Raw genomic sequence first — 22,105 nt, 5'->3', positions numbered from 1 at the left:
ATAGGAAACATAACATAGTAAATGTTAGATGGACACACATCCTGACAATGCTCTTAAGTGGGCATATAAGAGTTAGATATGAGATGCATCTCTACACAGAGAATAAGAGTTCACAGCAGCACATACGGGTCATGTGGGTCACCTAAGGAGAATGCAATAATAGGCATTCGAAAGCCAAAAGAAATTAAACAGAAATGACTCAATACCCAGTAGAAATGTAAGGGATAGAATTGGGTGGGGGTGGGGAGATGGCTCGCACTGGCTGCTCTTTCAGAGGAGCCAGGTTCAATTCCCAGGGCCCACACGATAGCTCAGAACTGTCTGTCACGCCCTCACACAGACATACAGACAGAACACCAATAACAATAAAAAGAAATAAATTTTAAAAAGAATTAAAAGTAGAACTTGGGTACGTAGGAAGGACCAGGGAAGAACCTGTGCAAAGGACTTAAGTCAAGTGCGGGCCAGCTTGTATATTTATCCGGAGTAACAAGCATTAACGAGACAGTTCCCATAGAAATCACTGACAACAGAGGTTGGTTTTCTTTTCTCCTAGACCTGTTGTATGAAGAGTTTCAATAGAAGATATATTTATGATGTCATTTAAAACCTTGGTTTTGTGCAGAGGAGGAGTTTCACTCGGTGGAGGAGTTTCATGCTCCATCTGCTTGGTTTGGGGCATACACTGAGGTATGTAATAAGCTTGATATTAATTAATTAATTATTAATTAATTAATTATTAATTAATTAATTAATTATTAATCAATGTGGCTGATTGCTCAGAAAGCAATAAAGAATTACTATCCTCTACTAGATTGTGCAGTTTCCCACTTTCATTTCATGGCTCTAGCTCTTCCTTACTGAGAGCCAAATACCTAGGTATTTGTCCAAATATCCATAATCGAATTAACTAGAAGGTGAATTTGGCAGAAATTCAGTATCTGAGCTGACTTAGGCAGATTGTGGCTCTGGGTACACATTTGCAGCGGGACCTCCTTCTGAACAGAGATGGAAGTCACCATCAATTCTAGTTTTTCTGACATAGGTAAACAGCATCTCCACCAGAGCAGAGTCATCCAGGACTGAAGAATGTAGCAGGAAACAAGGGGAGGAAGTAGGGATGGTAATAAGGTCATTTGCCCTTGGTTCCTCACATGCATTAGTGTGTTCATTCATCTAAGCGCATTCATCTAAGGAGACAAAAGAAAAGTCAGAAACAGTGTGTGTAGGGTTAGAGGCAGTACCTTCATTTTCTTAAAGTGTTGTGTTTCCTTACAGCGACCTATGACTTTCTTTCCGCTGTCTCTGAGGAAGGAGGACGAGTTGGTTCTCTGCCTTATCTTGTGTGGCTCTTAAGTCTTAGATCTTATGAGACAGCACCCCACTTTACAATTCAGGATAGAGAAAGCATAGCATACAGAGGTATGCTTTAGAAATGCAACCAAGACCCACTCAATAGATGGAACACTTAGGAGCTTTAAAAGTTTAGGATGTAGGCACTTTGATTAATTATACTAATAATCTTAATGCCAACATTTTTCTCTATAATGAATAGAGTCTAGAATGACATTTTTTGATAAACCATTTTTAGCTGGTGTTACCACATAGGCCTTGTTTGACAGTAGCGCCTTCTGAACTTTAATGAGTAACATGGTAATAAACAGCACTCCGGGAAGTATTGGAACATGTGTGCTCCAGTTCCCACTGGGAAACAAGCATCGATAGGAAGAAACCATACACAGCAACGTTTCCTAGACCCTTGTGGCTTTGCTAGAACCTAGAGAGCTGGTGGATCCCTCCAGATAGGCTATGTCTTTGACCTTCTATGTCTTCAGCTTTGTTCTAATTGAAGACTGCTCTTTTGCTTAACTAGCTGTGCCCCATGATTGTCATTCTACAGAGGAGAATGTGCTGTTTACAGTTACTACACCAACGGGGGTCACACTTTACTCAGGCTGTGTCTCAAGCCTCCTGAAACCAATGGAAGAAACAAAGTTAATGGTGTGCTCAAGTTGACCTCCAACTTACAAGTTAAAACCTGAATCTGCTGCTCATTTTAAACATCAAAGATTATGTCTCATTTATCCAGCTTTATAAAAATGGAGCTTTTCGTTGCTTAAACACTTAACTCAAAGTAATGGTAACTAATGTTGGGACAAAAAGAAATTGTCAAAGCTGACTTTTGAGGAAGCTTCTCAAAAGAATCAGGTTCTACAATGTTCTACAATATACCGATTACCTGCCAACCCCCATTCCAGCACCAAGCAGAGTGCCCTATAGTTGAATTGTTACTTTGTCCTTATTAGAGAAATTATTTCTTCTTTTGAAAAATTAGAGGGTTACCTTAAAGTTTACAGCATTAGCCAAACTGGATCTGTGTGCGAGCAGGCATTTTTCTGTATCCCAGCTCTGAGGACAGACATTCTGTGGCAGCAGCTACTGCTGCTGGAATTCTCTGTGCAGGTCCATCCTAAGTTCCCATGTGTAAAGAGAGGTGTCTGGGAAGATCCTGAGAGCATCTGTAGGCTGTGCATAAACCCCAAGCTCTGCTGAGTCCGATGTTGTTCCAGTGTGCCACAAATTGAAGCACTTTATAAAATGTGTGGCTCTTTGATAACTTGGAATCATTTTAAAGTGCTCATGCTCTGAACTATGAAGTCTTTCTTAACCACTGCAAATGTACGAACGGCACATCATCAAAATGACAGTAATCAATGTCTTCAATTTTAGGTTTGGAATTTTTTCTACCTTTCTCCGATGTCTCAGTCTCTCCCTCTCCTTCTCCCTCCTTCTCTCCCCCCTTTCTCCCTCCTCCCTCCGTCTCCCTCTCTCCTGCCCTCCCCCTCCACTCTCTGTTTTTTGTTTACCAAGTGAAAACAAAACAAGTCTTAAGGACAACACAGAGAATCTCCGTTTTTCAACAGTATTAACTGATCAAATTCCAACATATCTCTTTTGGCTATCTCAAAGTAAGATCTCCCTCCCTCTCCCTCCCTTCCTCTCCCTCTCTCTGTCTCTCTGTGTGTCTCTCTGTCCCCCCCCCCCCCCGATCCTACATAGTTCGAAAGAAGCCATCTAAATGTACAAGAACTACTAATATAAGTCTTTGAGAATATCCTCGAACTTTGTACCACGTGGTCAGGAGGAGTGCCAGAGCCGGAAGTGGAGCGTGCAGTAGGAGCTCTTTCCTTTGACCTGCTCTATATCTCCAGGGAGAACAGTAACTTTTTCCTTGCAAATGGTCATCAATGGGAGCTAGCTTCATGTCCAGGGATGGGAGCTCTTGTATACTACCCCCTTGCAGTGCTGGCCGCCCATCTGGCTCGGACCTGTGTGGGTCATGTTCACGCTGCCACAGTGTCTTTGTGAGTGCATGTGTGTCAGTTCGGTTGTGCCTGGGGGATACTATTTGCTCGCTGCCACGGGTCCCTCTGCCTCTTATAATCATTCTGCCTCCTCTTTCACAGTTCCCTAAGGCCTGAGAGGAGGACGGGGTTTAATGAAGAAATCCCATTGAGGATTTAGTGCTCCAAAGTGTTGTACTTGTTCCTTTCTACTACAGGAGATCTATAGGTGCAATAGAATGTTCCTAGGACTCATTTCATTGTAGTTAGTTCCCTTAGCAGAATAACAGTGTTCAGTTTGCCCCTATGCCAACTGGTCTCATATTTTTTGGCTACTCCAGAAGTGTCAAGCCATCTTGCTGAAGAGAACCCTTACATACCTCATCAAACTTGAAGAAGTTGAGTTGATTCCTAACTAAAGCCTTCACCTCTGCTAGAACATACTCTATATGCTACCAGAGGAGAGATATAAACACTAACGCAGCTATAGTTCGTGAGGTGGCCTTAAATCCAAGCATACAGTGGTTGGTGACTCATGTATCTGTGCCACTATTGTACCTGTGTATCATGCAAACAGGTCACCACTGTAGATTCAGTGTTTGTAGCTGGGTTAGTGTTTATATCTCTCCTCTGGTTGCATACAGAGTACTTTCCAGTACAATGAATACCCAGTAGAGGTGAAGGCTCTAGTTAGGAATTAGCTCCACTTCTTCATGCTTGATAAGGTATGAAAGTGTTGTCCCCAGCAATATGGCCTTAATATCCATTTCCAAAAAGCCGACAATAGCTTTAGTAGCAGCCTGGGTTGTTTGGGGGTTTTGATAGAGTCCCTTTGGCCAACAGCTCAAGATGTAACCCATCCTCAGCATTGGATGTTTCATGGGGTGGCAAGAAATCTCTAGTTGGAACTTTGTCTCTCCTTTTATTTTAGTCTAGACAATGAAAACAAGAATGTGGTTTGTCTAAACAGAGATAATCTTAAATTGGTATGGAAAACATGGCTAAGAACTCATATTCCATACATAGCAGTTATACCTCCAGTTAAAGATTTTCCTTACAGCTGCTTCCGATAATCATGTATCTCTGGAAGTTTTCTGCTTCAATTCACTCGAGTAACATTTCAGGAACAGTGAAACTCCATTTAAGAGATCTTTGGAACCCAAATAAGATCAATATGGAACATTTACCAGGGCAATCAGAGTATGATATTTCTTCTTTTCAAAATGTGTTATCTTAAGGCTGAAAAATTAGAATTCGTACGTAGAAGGAAAGACCAATGTAGGGCTCCCTGTGAGTCAATCTGAGGCCAAGAATGTACTAGAAGTCACTATTGTACGAATTGCAGAGTTCCAAGGGTTATCAATTTTGGGGGATCATCGTACTAGGAGATACCTGAGAACTTTGAGGTTGCCTTTGCTTTCACATTTGACTTTTTTTTTTTTTTTTTTTTTAATTTGGGAGTGATGGGGAGATAGAAGGGGACAGCTCCCTAGTGACAGCAGTGAAGGGGAGTTTGGGTCACAATGTATGCCAGTGCTTGCGTTGTCCTATCACAAAGGCCTGACTGCTAAAAGTTTCACTGAGAAACACTAAGACCCATAAACACAGATACAGACACTTCAGAATAACATGAAGAAGCCCCAAAGTTTTCTTATGTTACTCTTCAAAAGAACACCTCTCCCCATCAAACACACAAGCAAGTGTAGATTCCCCTGGAAAGAGGCCCACTTGGTAATTAAACATCATAAAACAAAGTCAACAATATTTTGTTTTAGTTTTTGGTTAGATATTTAAGCAGTACTCTTTTGCTCATTACTTTTCTTTTCCCTGAAAAGTAGTCTTAAAGACATGGGATGGTCTGAGAAAGGTAAGTGTCTATTTTGGGGGAGAAAGCTCCTGAAAGTCTGAAGGGATGATTAAACTCAAACTCATAAGATGGAACCCAAGACCCTAGGTTCAGCACTAAGAGGTGGGAACATTAGAATATTATTAAGTCGTAAGAGTTCCATTCTCACAAATAAGGTCTTAATTAAGTGAAATAGATGATTTTCCTTCTGCCTTTGTTTATCTAGAAAGTATAGTAGTATGGTCATTATTTCAGAAATGGACACCTAGGGCTCACTCGGACACCAAATCACTGTCTTTGGAGTTCCAGCATCCAGAACAATGAGTAAATAAATTTATGTTATTTATACATTTTCCAAGCAGCAGTGATTTTTTTTTTTAATTTTATAGGCATTGGTATTTTGTCAAGCCTCCTGAAAGTGGAGTTACAGACAGGTGTGAGCTGCCGTGGGGTTGCTGAGAATTGAACTCAGGTCCTAAGGAAGATGCCTTAACTACTGAGCCATCTCTCTACCATCCCACACCCCACTCACAGTGGTTTTAGTAGCAGCATAAATGGACTAATAATGCCTCATGGTATGTAGCAGTACATGAAACATGTCTATGATCCTAAGAGTCAGTTTGAGGAAGGTAGATAAATCTGGAACTACTGCACATGAAAATAGAAGTGCTAATAGATCATGAACGACCCAATGGGTCCATATGATCTAAACAACTTGATTCGTTTATAAAAACAGCCAAGATGTTTGTATTGTTTCTAGATGCTTCTCCATAGTGTATCTACTCATTACAGACTAGAATGCCTTTAGAGAGGTAAATGGTATCTTACTTAAGAGAGTAAGATGAGTCTCACCAGCAGCTGGGCACCAGCATAATAGGACACATCGAGAGCAGCAGCAGCACAGGGTGACTCATGTCATAACCGTCCCCAGTGAGCAACTTGGACATGCACACATGGAAATGCCCAGTCCATCCAATTGAAAGATCATTGTACAATCTCTACACCGTCTTCAAAAACAGTTAAAACCAGGAGAATCGAGAACAGATCATTCAAGACAGAAGAAATGTAAGAATAAAATTCAATTCCACACCAGACATGCAAAGGGACAATTGGAACAATTGGCCAAAATTGAATGTGGCTTAAAACTTACATGGACACCAGGTATCAAACTGTCAGTTTCAATGTTTGCAGTGCACCGTGAAGAACACCATTGTTAAATTAAATCCTTGAGATGCAGCATTTGAAAAACCCAAGTTTCTGGATTCTTTGGATCACATGCAAAACAGGAGTTGAAAGGAGCAGCTGTTAAATTTCAGTGTTAAAATCCAGAGACCACCCCAGGCTGCTCATCTTTATACTGAAAATTCAAAAATGCACAGGACTGGCCTGCAGGAGTGGGCTAACAGCCAACACTCTTAACTGTAGAGCCCAGTAGATAAACTAGGCATGATGTCCCACTCCTGTAGGTCCAAAGCCAGCCTGTGGGAAATAGTGACTTCCATGCCAGCATTGGCTACAGAAAAACAACAAAAAACAAAAAACTATCAAAAAATTAAATCAGAAGGCAAAAACAATCCCATGCCAATGTACAAAGAAGTCGACCAAGTATGATGTCCAACACCGACCTCAAACATTACTAAAATGCAGATAAGTTTAATTTTTCAGTAAATAAGTGGAGTTCAGGACTTTTAATAATTATTTTTAAATTATTGATAATGCCATTACTGATAATAAAAATGTGAGTGGTCCTGTCATGTCTTTATTTTTAAATAGCTTCTTCACCCAAGGGAATTAAATTAAAACTATGTTGCTATTTTTGACTTGAAAGTAGTTTTAGATTTTGTTTTTTTGTCTTTGTTTTGAGACAGGGTTTCTCTGTGTAGACCTGAATGTCCTGGAACTCAATCCATACCAGGCTGGCCGCGAACTCAGAGGTCCCTCTGCCTCTGCTCCCAAGTGCTGGGATTAAAAGGCATGCACCACCATGCTCAGCCCTTAAATGTCCAATATTTAAAAGGTATCATGGTTAAATGGAGGCCCAGAGCAAGTGCAATTAAGTAACACAACGCTTACCTGCCACTCACAAGGCCCTGGGTTCAATCCTACACCCGGAAAAATGAGGAAAAGTGGCTTATGATAACTATTCTAAACTCAAAGAAACCGAGGCAATGACTTATACAAATGCACACACATATACTTAAAATACACATTATGCACACACACATATATACATATATATGTATATATATAATTTCAACACTCACAACATTTTCTATCTACTGGTATTAAAAATATATTAGTTATATCTCCAGACTCATGGCATGACATTTAACACTTCTTTCTATATAAACGTAGAAAGAGATCTAACAAGGAAACTGAGAGAGCTCGGCTGCTGCTCAGTAGGAGAGTGAGTGCTTGCAGAGGAGGCGTGAGGGCCAGCGCTTTGATTCCAGCACAAGAAGAATACTCAGTAAAAGTACAGCGTTCCTTCCTTAACCTGTACACCACTGTTCCTCTTCTTTCCTCTGCCTTTAGAAAGATGAATTTGTTTTACATGCAGAAGCGTTTACCTGCATGCGTACCTGTGCACCGTGTGTATGCCCTGGAGATGGGAAGGGACATCAGATCCCCTGGAACTGGATTTACAAGGGGTTGTGAACCATCTGATGTGGGTGCTGGAATACGAACTTGGGTGCTCTGTGAGATCAGTTCCTGCTCTTGGCCTATTAACCATCGCCCGAACCCTCCACCTAGATGTTTAAGATGTGACATTTAAAGAAACACCATGAAGAAAGCATGTTTTTATTCTCCCTGGCACAAATACCAATTTCTGAAAGTTGTTGAGAAGTGCTGTTCAGGAATGCAAATCTCATCCTTCTTGTTTTCAGGGACCACTAACCAACCTTTCATAGGAGGATCAAAACTAACATTAGCCTTATTTCAACCCAAAAGTTACTACTTTATGAGGCTGGAGTTGCCTCTGTGATACAGTAAAACCTAGTCTATGTGCATAGGCTTCGCATGGGGGACGGAGACATCTTAACATCAGAACTCTAATCTCAGTGCAAAGAATGCTCCATTAGATATACCCATATAGTTTCATAGAAGCGCATTAAACTGTCTCGCAGTCCTTATCATCCTCCTAAAGAACAAATGCTATTATAGGAAGAAAATTGACTGAGAGTCTTGCCCTTGCCTTGCCTGCATTCCTGGAGTCTAATTGTTACATAAAACCCGAATAAGCTTTTAGATGAACTTGTAAGTATTTAAATATATTATTTTAGAGTTGTGTTTAGATACACTAAAAAAATAAAAAAATAAATAAAAATAGTGAATTGCATGTGCCTGGAACCCAGCTTCCCTTAGTACCTTATCAACAATGGTACCTTTATAGCATCTAATGAGCCCTGCATAGATATATTTTATTGCCTACATATATTAGGTGTACTTTCATTAGATTACTTTGTGTGTTTGTGTGTGAGTGTGTGTGTGAGTGAGTTTGTGTGTGTGTGTGCTCTTAGCTATGGGACTGTAGTGAAGGTATTGTGGGCTTATCCATTTCTTCTATCCTTATGCTATGGTTTCATATTTTCCTTTCCATTAAGCAATCTGAATACACTTCATTTTGGGGCATGTGGCTCACATTTGTTACTCCACTAGTGATAACGCTGCCCACATCTCTACTGCTTCTGATTTCATAGTGTTTTGAGTCACACTAATTTTTCCACACTTTGAGTAAACACTACTTTCCTCTTCATTTATCATAAATTCTTAAACTGATAATCTTATGGTTCTCGTGTGTATTTGTTTTTAAAGAACTAATAAAAACCAAATCCATTCACGAACTGCTATATCATGTTAACTTTTCTTTCCCACTGTTACTGTGCACCGTAGGCTTCCTGACTTAAAACATTTCTATGCATATGTTTCTGTGCTCAAGTGTATGTATGTGTGCCATGTGAATGGAGGAGCCTAAGGCCAGAAAAAGTGTCAGATACCCCAGACCTGCAGTTACCTGCAGTTACCGGTGGCTGGGAGCAGAACCAGGGTCCTCTGCAACAGCAGAAAGTGCTCTTAACCTGAGCCATCTCTCCAACCCCAAATGTTTTATGTGTGTTTTGCCTCTCTCTCCTCCCTCTCTCTCTCTTTCTCCCCCTCCACCCCTCTGTGTGTGTGTGTGTGTGTGTGTGTGTGTGTGTGTGTGTGTGTGAGTGAGTGTGTGTATGGGTGTGTGCATGTGTGCAATTCCAGCAGGGTTCAGGAGAGGCCATCAGATCACGTAGAGCTGAAGTTACAGGCAGTTGTGAGCCAGATTCTCTGCAAGAGCAGCAAATGCTTTTAACCACCGAGCCATCTCTTCAGTACACTTTAAAATAATCAGCAGACAGTTTGTGGAAGCAGGAGACACTACCCACCCCACACTGTCCCCTGCAGTAACCTGGCTTCTTTTTACAGACCCCTCCTCAAGTTTTCAGGATGAGTCAATATTTTCCTGCATTAACTTATTTAGTGTGAAAAGAGTTTTAACAGCCTTTAGCACAGCATTAGCAGAAATCATCACCCGGAAAGAGCACTGTACACTTGAGAGTCACACTTGTGTGCTTTACAATAACCATATGTATAATCTGGGTAGCTTCAGAAGTTAACATCTTGTGGCACTATTAAGGGACAGTCCACTCTTTCCCAAGGTGCCTTAGCGAGGTGTCAACATGGGTCACCAAGACGCAAGTAGGTGGCATATGCTTTACTGTACCTGTAGTTTCTGGCTCTATGGACACAGTTCCTGTAAAATTCATGACTACAGCTGTGGAAAGAGAAAGTCCATGGTACGTCATATAAACTCATACCTTAAGCGTGAATCACTGTTATTTTCCCATTTGTATTTGAAATATCTCTAATATAAAAGCAATACTGTCTGTATATAATCAACATATCGAATTTTTTATTTTCCATGGTGACTTAACCAGATTAGGAGTTTGTTCTTCCCTAATTTCTGTTTTCCCCATCTTCCTATCTTTAGTTATTTCTTTTCTTCTTCTTCTCCCTCCTCTTCCTCTTCTATTTTCTCCTCCTCCTCCCCTTCTCTTTCTCCTCCTCCTTCCCATTCCTCCTCTTTTCCCCCTTAGCATTGATTCATCCTGCAGAATTCCTATTACACTATTTTTGTGTAGTACTCTTCACCACAGACTGTCTTTTCAAAATTAAAACAAAAACCTTCCCTATCTAAAGGGCACACGATTTTATACCAGCAGTTATTTCCCTTTAATACAACGAACTTATCCAAAATGGAGGCGGAAGGCAGCGAAACTGCAGATTGTCAAGGCCCAAACCCGTTTTGCCTTGTCCACAGACGCCACAGGTCACCCGTATGCAGCCAGCTCATTTGTGAGGTCTACAGAAGTCAGTTGAGCTCCCGGAACTCTGGTGAGCAGGGCTTTGTACACTGAAGCTGCAATGACATCTGTAGCATGCACTAGGAGTAAATAAATGAGCTACCTATTTTCCTTGAGGAGACAGAGAACAAACTGTGCAGCCACATCTGACTTTGGGGTCACAGGCCGCAGTCCCAAGTGCTTTGTTTTTTCCAAGTACTTATCTCTTGAAGCATGCTTCTCCTATCCAAAATAAAGCATGAAATTGAAAGACCAAACCTTAACATTAAAACTGGGGTGGGAAGAAATTACATTCACATCATCTTAAGTCCCTAAATACACATCTTGGGTATACTATCATTTAAGGAACACACACACACACACACACACACACACACACACACACAGAGTGGCATTTGTTCTTTTTCTGTGCATGTTAATACTATAATTTTACTATTTTTAAATCCAAAACACTTGTTAAGTAGACTTATCTGTGTTTGAAAACAGTAGTGGCATGTTAGCTGTATCACTGTGCACAATCCTGGCATTCATGTCTGGACCTCAAGCGTCCCTGTGCAGTAAGAACTTAGGTACAGAAGACCTCCGACGGTTACAGCCTAGAACCTAAAACCCTTTGACCAATCCTGGATGCACTTTCCTCCACTGCTCCACAAATCCCTATTTATTCAAAATTAAACTTCTTTTTGTAAACCTAAGTGTCCAGGTGTGCTCAACTATATTCTAAACTGACTGAACAATTCTTGCAGGGAATGCAATAAAAAGAACTCTTTTGATAGAAAAATCTCAGTTATCCATTAGTTTGAGTAACTATGGCAGCAATAATGCTGTTACTTTCTCGTAAAGAAATGTTGACATGTCTGTGAGTAAAGGTGAATTCTAATTCTCAGACATTTCATTATTGAGCTATTGGGTGGTTCCCACTCTTTCCTGGACGGTCCTTCACTGTAGTGACCATAGAATCAAGTGCCCAATCCAGACCCACCTCTACAAAAAAAAAAAAAAAAAAAAAAGCAGATTTCTCTTTGCCTCTGGAAAGCCAAGCGATAATACCAAATTCAGTGCCCCTCAAGAACAGAATCTGAGAAATGCATTGGGAAGGGACTGTCACCTCAGTACATTAAGAACATATGTTGAATCACTTGGACCTTCCAGCCTAGCAGGCTATCACAAGAGAGGGACCACTGGACTGCTTCAAACTAACCCCATAGATCAGGACAGGCTACAGAGTAACCCCCAAGATCAGGACAGACAACAGAGTAACCCCCAAGATCAGAACAGGCTACTGAGTAATCCCCAAGACCAGGACAGACAACAGAGTAACCCCCAAGGTCAGGACAGGCTACAGAGTAACCCCCAAGATCAGGACAGACAACAGAGTAACCCCCAAGATCAGAACAGGCTACTGAGTAATCCCCAAGACCAGGACAGACAACAGAGTAACCCCCAAGGTCAGGACAGGCTACAGAGTAACCCCCAAGATCAGGACAGGCTACAGAGTAACCCCCAAGGTCAGGACAGACAACAGAGTTATCCCCAAGATCAGGACAGGATACTGAGTAACCCCCAAGGTCAGGACAGACAACAGAGTAACCCCCAAGATCAGGACAGGCTACTGAGTAACCCCCAAGGTCAGGACAGACAACAGAGTAACCCCCAAGATCAGGACAGACAACAGAGTAGCTTTTTGAAGCAACTAATTTGTTGTCCTAGCTTTAGAGAAATAGATAATTAGAAAAAAATGGTCATCAATAGCACCTCTCAAGGTTCTCCTTGCTCCATCAAATGTCTGTTTGGACTTACATTATGAACTGTTAAATTATAATCTTTCCTTTTATCTTCACCTACTGACTGGCCATAGAGAGCTGATATGACATCACCCTTTTAACCCCTGTTGTGAAAAACCTGTTAAAATTAGAGCATTATTACACACTAAAAGAAAACCTTTTAGGTGACTAAATAATTTAATTTATAATGGTGTATTTAATTTGATTAGGTATGATGTCATGAAGTGAGTAGCTTTGACACATCGAATACCTGACTGAGAAAACATTACATTAGTATCATTTGATTACATTTGTATCCATTCTGGCTAGGTATTTATTCTAAAACTCTCTTAAGTTATAAGACAAGCAGAAGAGCAAGTCTAGAGCATGATTTATGAGCACTCTATTAACAGCACCTTATAGCAAAAACATACGATATTGCACTGCACTGTGTAACTGCTAAAAACCAAGGAGAAATATTCTCCTGGGAACAAAGCCACGGGAGCTTACACAGCCACCCAGGGACAGCATGGGCTCCTCTGAAACCTTGGAAATCCCCATTTCTTACTATAGATCCAAAGATTTTACATTTGTTGCATTTAAACTTAAAAATGAATCAACTTAAAACTCTATATTCCAAGAATACGCAGACACGTTTTCACTCGATCTTCAAAGTGGAGCTGGCGAACAGGGCTGTAGCTACATACCTTGTAGTGCCAGCTCAGCGCCCCCGGAAGACAAACGGCTGGAAACTGAATGGCCCAAACTTTTGCTCTGTCAAGTGACATAAAATACAAAACGCTACCACCTTCAGATGTCTAGATAACATGATTTTCTCCTTGAAAATATCCTCCTAACTTGAGACAAATACTTTCTTCCTATGGTTTATACATTAAAGCTTCTCAAGATTAAGATGTAAAATTAGGTGCCATCGTGAGAACCTGTAATCTTGTAGATATACATGAAGTACTAATCATTTCTAGTGCACACTGAAACTCTTTTCCCATAGTTCAGGACCACTGAGGAAGAGATGGTGGATGGCTTTAAAGAAATAATGTTTCCCAACCACAGCGGAGCAGCCACACATAGAACTCTTAGCTCTGGGGCAGCAGATGACCTGTGGAAGCAGGACACAATCCCAGCATGGTGCGTGTGTTTCTCTATCTGATTCCAGCTGGATCATACAGACTTTGAATGCGATTCCTTGCAAGAGCAGCCATATTGCTGGATTAAAATTACTCTACAAAGCTAATTTTGGTAGACACCATTAAAAACAACACAATGTCTTTCTTTAAAAAAAAAAATTTTAAAGCCATGTTGGGATCCAACTTGCTCTCAATCAGAGCTATCTACAACCTCATTTTTATGGTATTTAACATACTCAGTATTTATTACATATTACTTTCTTACAGATGAACTAAAATGGTAAGGTATATACACATTTATTTCTGTAGTGTCCTCATAGCAAGGAAAGTTCCAATAGTCATATTGTTTGTCTCTAGTGAGTGCACTCCGTAATGTCATTATCAAGCTATGACCCTCTGTGTACACCTCTCCTTCCTGTTCTGAGAAACCAATCTCAGTGCTGCTTCCTGTACTCGGCCCACCTAAAGCTTAAACTTTATCTCCAACTCCATGCTTCCCTTTGAGGACTTAACCTCCTGCCCCGAATTTACCAGATCCCATTCCTATTTAACACATCCTATAAGACATGTCTATGTATTTATTTTAATCATCTCTCAATAAATTCCATCCAAGGCAGTTTGTCTGTGTTTAATTAGTAGAAATTGAGGGCCCAGTGCAAAACAACAACCAAAACCCCAACTAACTACAGGCTGAAATTGAACGAGCTATTTTTATTATTAAATTAGTATTTCTGCAAAATCTCGTTAGTCCATTCAAGAAAATAAAAAAATTTACCAAACAGAAAGACTTATATGGAAGAAATGCAAAATGAAAAAAAAAAAAAAGAAAGGAAGATTACAGACTGACCGTTAAGAGTAGAGAAACAGAAGACAGACACAAAGCCTGTACCTCTTTTTTTCTTCTATAGGAAGAGGACACAAATAAGAAAGCATTTACTAGTGTAGTGAAGGGAAATGCTGACATCAGCCTTCTAAGCAAGCACCAGGGCCCGTGCTGCTTGTAAACATGTAATGTACAGTGAGAAGAGCAGGGCTAAGAGACTTCATGCCCTTAAGTCTGACTCTCCAAGGTCCTTGAAGTTCTGTGAATAGGAAGAATGGACCACATTAAAAAAATCACTTAGTTTTATTTTTCTGAATAAAGTCATATACCATAGGAGAATTTTCAATTATGCAATGGCTCAGAAAAAGTGTATGAATTCAGAGAATGTTGAGATCTTATGCTTGGCAATACTGGGAATTTAAAGTTTGCATTGAAAAGAACTTTATCTAGTGATATTCCAATTATATATTTTATAATGAATTTGACTCACTGCTTCCTGGACCTAATGTTCCATCAATACATGATTATCTGTTCTGAATCATGACTCCAGAAGACATGGCAGTATTTTTACCAATGGCATTTATTGAAAAAAACAATAAGACAATGGGCCCATGGTCACACCTAGCACAACTGGAATTTAAAGGAAAGTTAATAAAAATGCACGTAAATACACAGAGAAAACGTGTCTTCATTTCAGAAATATGGGAACATCTCTTCATGAACTGTATAGCAATTGTTGGGAAAGAGCCAAAAGCTCTCAAATAAATTTCTACAAATTATGCAAAGCAGTGTTATAAGAGTTCCTACTTAATGTTTCAAACATAGATTTTAAAAATAGCCTTTGAGGCACGTAACAGTGAGTCCAATACCAAGAGCACAAAGGACTATCCTGGTCCAGTTGAAGGATATGAATATTACTTGGTAGATAGGCGTGGTAGTGCAAGCCTTAATTCCAGCACTTCAGAGATCAAGGTCAACCTGGTCCACAGAGAATCCCAGAGCTCCAAGATAGCCAGACCTACACAGACAAAGCCTGTCTTGAAAAACAATAAAACTACAACAATAAATAATAATAATAATTAAAAAAGAAAAATGTGAAAATATTTGGTTTAGATTGGATATTAAAAGGATTGAAATTTTATTATGTAAGAATTTGTAAAAAGACTGGGACTTTTAAAATTATTTACTTACATCTTGGGGATGAATAAGAAAATAAAGGTTGAGAGTTAATAGTGATATGTTTGTGTGTCAAGTTGACAAGTGTCAATTGTACTGGCTGGGTTTGTGTGTCAACTTGATACAAGCTGGAGTTCTCACCGAGAAAGGAGCCTCAGTTGAGGAAATGCCTCCATGAGATCCAGCTATAAGGCATTTTCTCAACTAGTGATCAAGGGGGGAGGGCCCAGCCCATTGTGGGTGGAGCCATCCCTGGGCTGGTAGACCTGGGTTCTGTAATATTATTTATTAATATGGAGATTCTAAAAAACTGGAGATCCTGGACAGATGCTACAAACTCCAAGAGACCACATATGCCATTCCAGACTACTATGCCCAGCAAAACTATCAATCACCAACAATGGAGAAAATATTATAACAAAGTACATAATAAAATAATATAACATATAACAAATATCATGATAAAATCAAATTTAAGCAATATTTATAAATCTGGCTCTCTATAAGGTACTAGAAGAAAAACTTGAACCCTAGGAAGTTAACAACCATGAAATCACAGGGAGTAAATAATTCCAGACCAGATACACACACACACACACACACACACACACACACACACACACACACACACCAATCACTTCCACTACTATCAACAAAATAAAAATAAATCAACAATCAGTAGTCAATTCTAAACATCTATTCCCCAAACACAAGGTTACCCATCAATTTCCCTTATGAACACAGATACAAAAATACCATGATGATAACCTCTGAAACTGTAAGCCAGCTCCCAGTAAATATTTTATTTTATAAGAGTTAAATTAGTCCTGGTGCCTCTTCACAGCAACTGAAACCCAAACTAAGACATAAGTTGGCAGAGACTGGAGCATTGCTGTGACAGGACTTCTGGTATTTTTGCTTCTGCTTGGCAGAATGAGGACTTTCAGAAAACACTGGAATGCTTGAAGTGGACCTTAATAGGCCACACTAGTAAAAATAAAAAATACGGTACTGAGGGCAATTTGAACTCTGGGGGCCTAGCTCAAAAGAGATTTCAGAGGAGAAGATTGTCAATGTTGCCTAGAGATTGTTCTTGTGATTATTTTGGTGAAGAATGTGGCTGCTTGTCTAAAGAGTCTGCCTGAGGCTAAAGAGATTTAGATTAATTACTTTGAGGAAAGGAATTTCAAAACAGCCTAGCATAGACTCTGTCCTGTAATTCACTCTTATGAAGAGTACTTTGATCAAGAATACCAAGCTTAGAAAGAATAAGTATAAAATGTATGGTTCATACCATAAGGACACATGCTGCTATGTTCACAGCAGCATTATTTGTAATGGCTAGACGCTGGAAACCCAGATGTCCCTTAACTGAAGAATGAATACAGAATATATGGTCCATTTACACAGTGGGAGAGGATGCACCTAACCCTGTAGACTTGATGACCTAGTGAAGGGGGATGACAAGGGTAGGGGTGAGGAGAGGTATTCTCTCAGAGGCAAAGGGGAGGACAGATGGAGTGAATAACTCTGGGAACAGGGAACAGAAGGAAGGCTCAAAATTTGGAATGTAAAGAAAGAAAGAAAAAAGATTTAAAAGGTATGGTTCAACTATTAAAGGGGCAACAAGAAGTAGATGCAGATAAATCCTGTGTTCAAGAAGATAAACAGATTAAGGTAATGGTGACTTTGGGGCAAGATTCCACCCAGCTATGCAGTTGAACAAGGGCTAGTTATATCGCATTAGGTGTTATGACCTGGTTATAATTTTCATTTGGACATAAGGAGGTATTATCCTGTGTCAAATTAACAAGGGATGATTGTTGATGGTTATTCTTGGTTGACAACTTGACTCTATCTGGAATGAGCTACAATCCAGAAATGGAGGACACACCTGTGATCCAGTTCTTGTGAGAAAAAAAGAAAAGCTTAGGTCCAGGTATGGTAGCACACACTTTTAATGCCCAGGAGAGAGTTCATCAAAATCTCTGAATTCAAGTCCAGCTTGGTTTAGGGCCAGTTCCTGACAAGGAAAAGTTTAGGTTCATGTGTGGTTGTACATACCTTTAATCCCAGCACTCAGGAGACAGAGCCCCCAAGTCTCTGAGAGTAAGATGTAATAGAAGGGGACCATTTTCCAGCCCCAGGAAGCAGCCAAATGTGGCTGTTTCTGCCCCATTGCCCTAGCTTTAGAGTCAAGAATAGAAGGACAAGTGATGCTTATTAGCTAAAAAACTGGTGGTGATTAAGAAGAAACCAGCATCACTGGGGTGTAATCTCCTGGGAAATGTTCTAGAGATAGACCTCATGCAGGCAGCCAGACTTGGTAATGTCTAAGAATCACCCAGGTGATAATAGTTTTGAAGCCACACAGAGCTCATAGAGAGCACCTGAAGGCTGAAGACGGAAAGAATCATGGGAAGAAGTTAAGGCTTGGCAGCATGAAAGGCTACTGGAGAAAGTGCAGTCTAGTTGCAGAAGACCCTGGCATGCTGGAGACGCCAGAATCATGGGGATAACCATCAAGAAGAACAGCAGTGGAGCAGAGTCAGCCAGAGCCTGAAGTGCTAGAGGGCAGAGTTGGAGAAGTGACCCAAGTCATTCTGAGACGCCTAGAGGACCATTTGTGGATCCCAATCACTAGAACAAGGAGCCGTGAAATTTACGTTGACTAGGAGACCCCAAGATATTACAGAGGCCAGAGCATGTGATACCAGCCAAGAAAAGCTGCTAACTCGGAGTATAATCAGCCCAAGAGAAACACTGTTTTGCAATGTTTGCAACAAGAAAAAATTGTGCTGCAGTCAACAGAGCTGAAAGGAGTTTGGAGATTTGAAAAGTCTTGACATCTGACATACAGATGCAGAATTTGGAATTTGCCCAGCTGTTTTTTAGGTCTTGCTTTGGTACAGTATTAACTCATTGTGCTCCCTGCCCTGTTTTGGAATGATAATACCATGTGCCATGGTATGTTGGTCATGTGATCTCCTTTTTTGAATTTTAAAGGGGATTATGATTAAGAGATTACATGAATCTCAGCAGAGACTAAACTTTGGAATTATAACGTTATTGAGACTATGATAGATTATAGGGATCTTTGAAGTTGGACTAGATGTATTTTGCATTATGGCTTGGTACAGCCTTTCCTTCAGTCTTAACAGACCTTGAAAGGACAATTCTCAATTCCATATAGAAGCATACAAAGTAAAACAAAACAAAACCTGACCTCAAGTTATATTACAAAGTAATAAAACCATCATGGTAACAGCATAAAAGTAGACACAATCATTGATCAACTGAAGATCCAAACATAAATCCAAGTACCTATGAACACCAGATTCTTGGTAAAGACAGCAGAAATACAGACTGGTTAAAAAAAAAAAAAAAAAGACAGCACTCTTAACAAATGGTGCTGCTTTCAAGTGGGTATCTGTATGTAGAAGAATGCAGATAGAATGAAACTTATCACCTTCAACTCAACATAAAGCTGGGTACCCTGACTCCGACAGAAGAGGAACTGGAGAACGGCCTTGAACACGTGAGCACAGGAGACAATTTCCCACACAGAACACAGAATGTGCAGGTGCAACACACTTCTACAATTAATAAATTAGACCGCATCAAACAGAAACCCTTCTGGACACCATCAATAGGATGTAAATTGCAGCCCACACAATGGGAAAAGATTTAAAGATTTCACCAACTCTAAATCTAGTAGAGGAGTAATATCCTAAGTATAAGGCAGCACACACTGGTGAGGATGTGGAGCAAGGGGTGCACCCCCTGCTGCTGCTGGGAGTGCAAACTTGTGTAGTCACTGTGGAAATCAGTATTTCCACAGAATACTGTGACTCCTCAGAAAGGTGGGAATTCTCCACCTCAAGACCCAGCCTTAGAATTAAGTACTGAGAAAAAAATATGCATATAGTGTTATGCCAAAATGCCTTTAAAAATCTGTGTATGTACCCCTCTTTTTTTAAAAAAAATAAAAATAAAGTTGTAAGAGAGAAAATAAATAAATACCCATTCCTGCAAAAAAAAAAAAAAAAAAAAAAAAGACCCAGCCTATGGTACTCTTGGTAAATGCTCTATCGTACCTCAAGTTTACTTGCTCAACCTTGTTCACGGACACTCTATTCCTAATAGCCAGAAATTAGAAAACAACCTAGGTGTCTCTCAACAGAGTAGATACAGAAAGTGTGGTACGTTTAAACAATGGGATATTCTTCGGCTATTAAAAAATGAAGTCATGCAATACGCAGGCAAATGGATGAAAGTGGAAAAAACAAACATCCGAGTAAACCGAGAGTCACAAAAATAAAGACGGTTTGTGTTTACTTATATGTGGTTGTTAGCTGTTAATAAATAAGCTACAACATGTAGACCCCGAGAGGCTTTAAGGAACTGAAGAAGGGCACATGGATTTTCCTGGAAAGGGACACAGAGTAAATTTTATGACTGCAGTAAAGCTGGTACAGGGGTGGGGGTGGTAAGACTTAGGAAGATCAGGTGGGAAGAGGCAAAGAGACGGACGGGATCAAGAGAGGAAATGAGAGGAAACAGCTAGAATTGGAGGGCATTTGAGGGCTAGAATGGAAAGCTAGTGCAGTTGAAAGTAACAATAAAATGACTCCTAATGACATTTTTATACTCATAGATCAGTACCTTATTGAGCTGACGTAAGATGGTTCCTCTTATAGAAGATGGGATCAAAATGAGACCTACTGCCATCCACTATAAAGTGGAGGAGACAGACAGACAGACAGACAGACAGACAGACAGACACACACACACACACACACACACACACTCACACACACACACACACACACACACCGTGGAACACAAAGCCGAAATAGTTTTGTCTCCACTAAATCCCTCTCCTCAGAGCTCAGGAAACTCCGCAGCAGGTGTCTGGGCGACAAAGGGAACAATGGACACCAGAACAAGAGCCCTCTAAAACATCTGAGCAAAGCTCCTATGAACTCAGAGACTAAGGCAGCACGCACGGGTCCTAAGGGTCTGTACCAGGTCCCCTGGTATGTACTAGAGTTTCCCATTAGCACTTTCAGGGGAGGGACTGCTGAATAAATGCAGGGCAGGTCTAATTCTTATGCCTATTACTTTTACTCTTATTTTTCTGTTAGCTTAGCTATGCTATGATGGGTTTTGCTTTATCTTACTGTATTCTGGTATGTTTTGTTGTTTCCCTCAGAAGCCTATTCTTTCGCAATGAGACAGAGGAGTAGATCTGGATGTCGGAGGGTTAGCAGAAGCACAGCAGAGGAGAGGAAACTGTACGATATTTTCAGTACTATTATCATGTATGTACAACAAATATAAATTACAGTCTGCTGAATTTTAAAAAAATGTATTTTAATCTCATTCCAAACAGAAATTTCTAGATACAAATACATCTCATTTAAATCATTGTATAAGGTACATTCTGCAACTCAAAATATTATAAGGATTTCAATATTATTTTCATCTTTTATAACCTCAATATATTATATATTTAATATATAATATATATACAATACATACACGTAGTCAGCAGGATTACAAAGTAATTCTCAAATTTGATCAGTATTGATAAATATTTTTAGATTAAACATAACTATTTAGAATCAAAGAAAAAATAAAATACAGCAGGCCCAAACCCAACAGTGAGACTGCTATAATGTTCATATGGCCGATCATTTAAAAAGAACTCTCAAGCTGGGTGGTATATACTTTAAAATAATATTCCTGCTACTCTCAAGTAACAGTACTTATAGACATTAGGCGGTTCATATTTCCACTCGATTTAAAATGACTATGCAACTTTTCTTACTGTAATATACAGTAGCGTTCTCCTTCATTCTGTTGGATTTTGGTTTTGAAGACTAACACATTACCAACAGAAGTAGTTTTAGTTCCTTCCCCTTCCCTTGAGCATGGCTCAGTTTGAAGATTGTTCTCTAGGCAGCAACTATGTAATAACAGTACCACAACACCATGAAAAGCAGTTAGTAACTGGAGTCCTACAAGTCTAAAAGACTGTTGGAGGTTTGCAGCTGGAAAGCAATGTAACCTCTGCAGACAGCCCTCTCAAGTTAGCTACCACAATGAGTTACAATCCCAATGCCACAGTGTAACAGTGTAACAACCTCTCTTGTGATTTTAAATATGACAACATTAATTCACCCTGAGTACAGAGGACGCATTCACATGGGACACTCCAATCACTACTTACTCCGCTGTATTTGCATTCTTCTTGTCAACCTTCAAGGGCACAGGTATTTGAATTTAAAGTGTGACTTAGATACAGTCCGTTTTTGACTGAAATTCATGCCACTGTCAAATACTGATGATAGAAAAGCCCAAAAAGGCTTGTAGAGAAGAGGCAAGCAGCAATCCACCATGTCAAAAATGACAGAAGTCCTCGAAAAAGGAGCGGCGTGAAGATGTTTTTTAAGCTGCTCAATGCCACTGTGATTTGCGTAACAGTTGCCTTCATGTTCCCATCGGGCGATGGCAGTTCAGGGTAAGCGGAGTTGGAGGAGAGGTCATTACCCACTGGCAAGGGACAGGCAGCTTGTGGGTGAATCCCCCAGGAATGATTACCTAGAGTAT

The 22,105-nt window shown here is 40.1% G+C and overlaps 1 protein-coding gene across 1 annotated transcript in view; it reads right to left on the bottom strand.

Annotated features, from left to right (window-relative positions):
- Positions 1-20,942: 20,942 nt before the first annotated feature.
- TMEM161B (transmembrane protein 161B) overlaps positions 20,943-22,105 on the bottom strand; it is a 57,407-nt gene continuing 56,244 nt past the window's right edge. The window contains exon 12 of the mRNA XM_080925035.1: positions 20,943-22,096. Within this exon, the coding sequence (XP_080781161.1) occupies positions 21,819-22,096 (278 nt within the window). The 3' untranslated portion in view covers positions 20,943-21,818. The remainder of the gene's footprint in view (positions 22,097-22,105) is intronic.

This window comes from Micromys minutus (genome assembly GCF_963924665.1).
Source record: "Micromys minutus genome assembly, chromosome: 11".
In the NCBI taxonomy this organism is placed as follows: Eukaryota; Metazoa; Chordata; class Mammalia; order Rodentia; family Muridae; genus Micromys; species Micromys minutus.
This window is presented reverse-complemented; position numbering and strand designations above follow the sequence as displayed.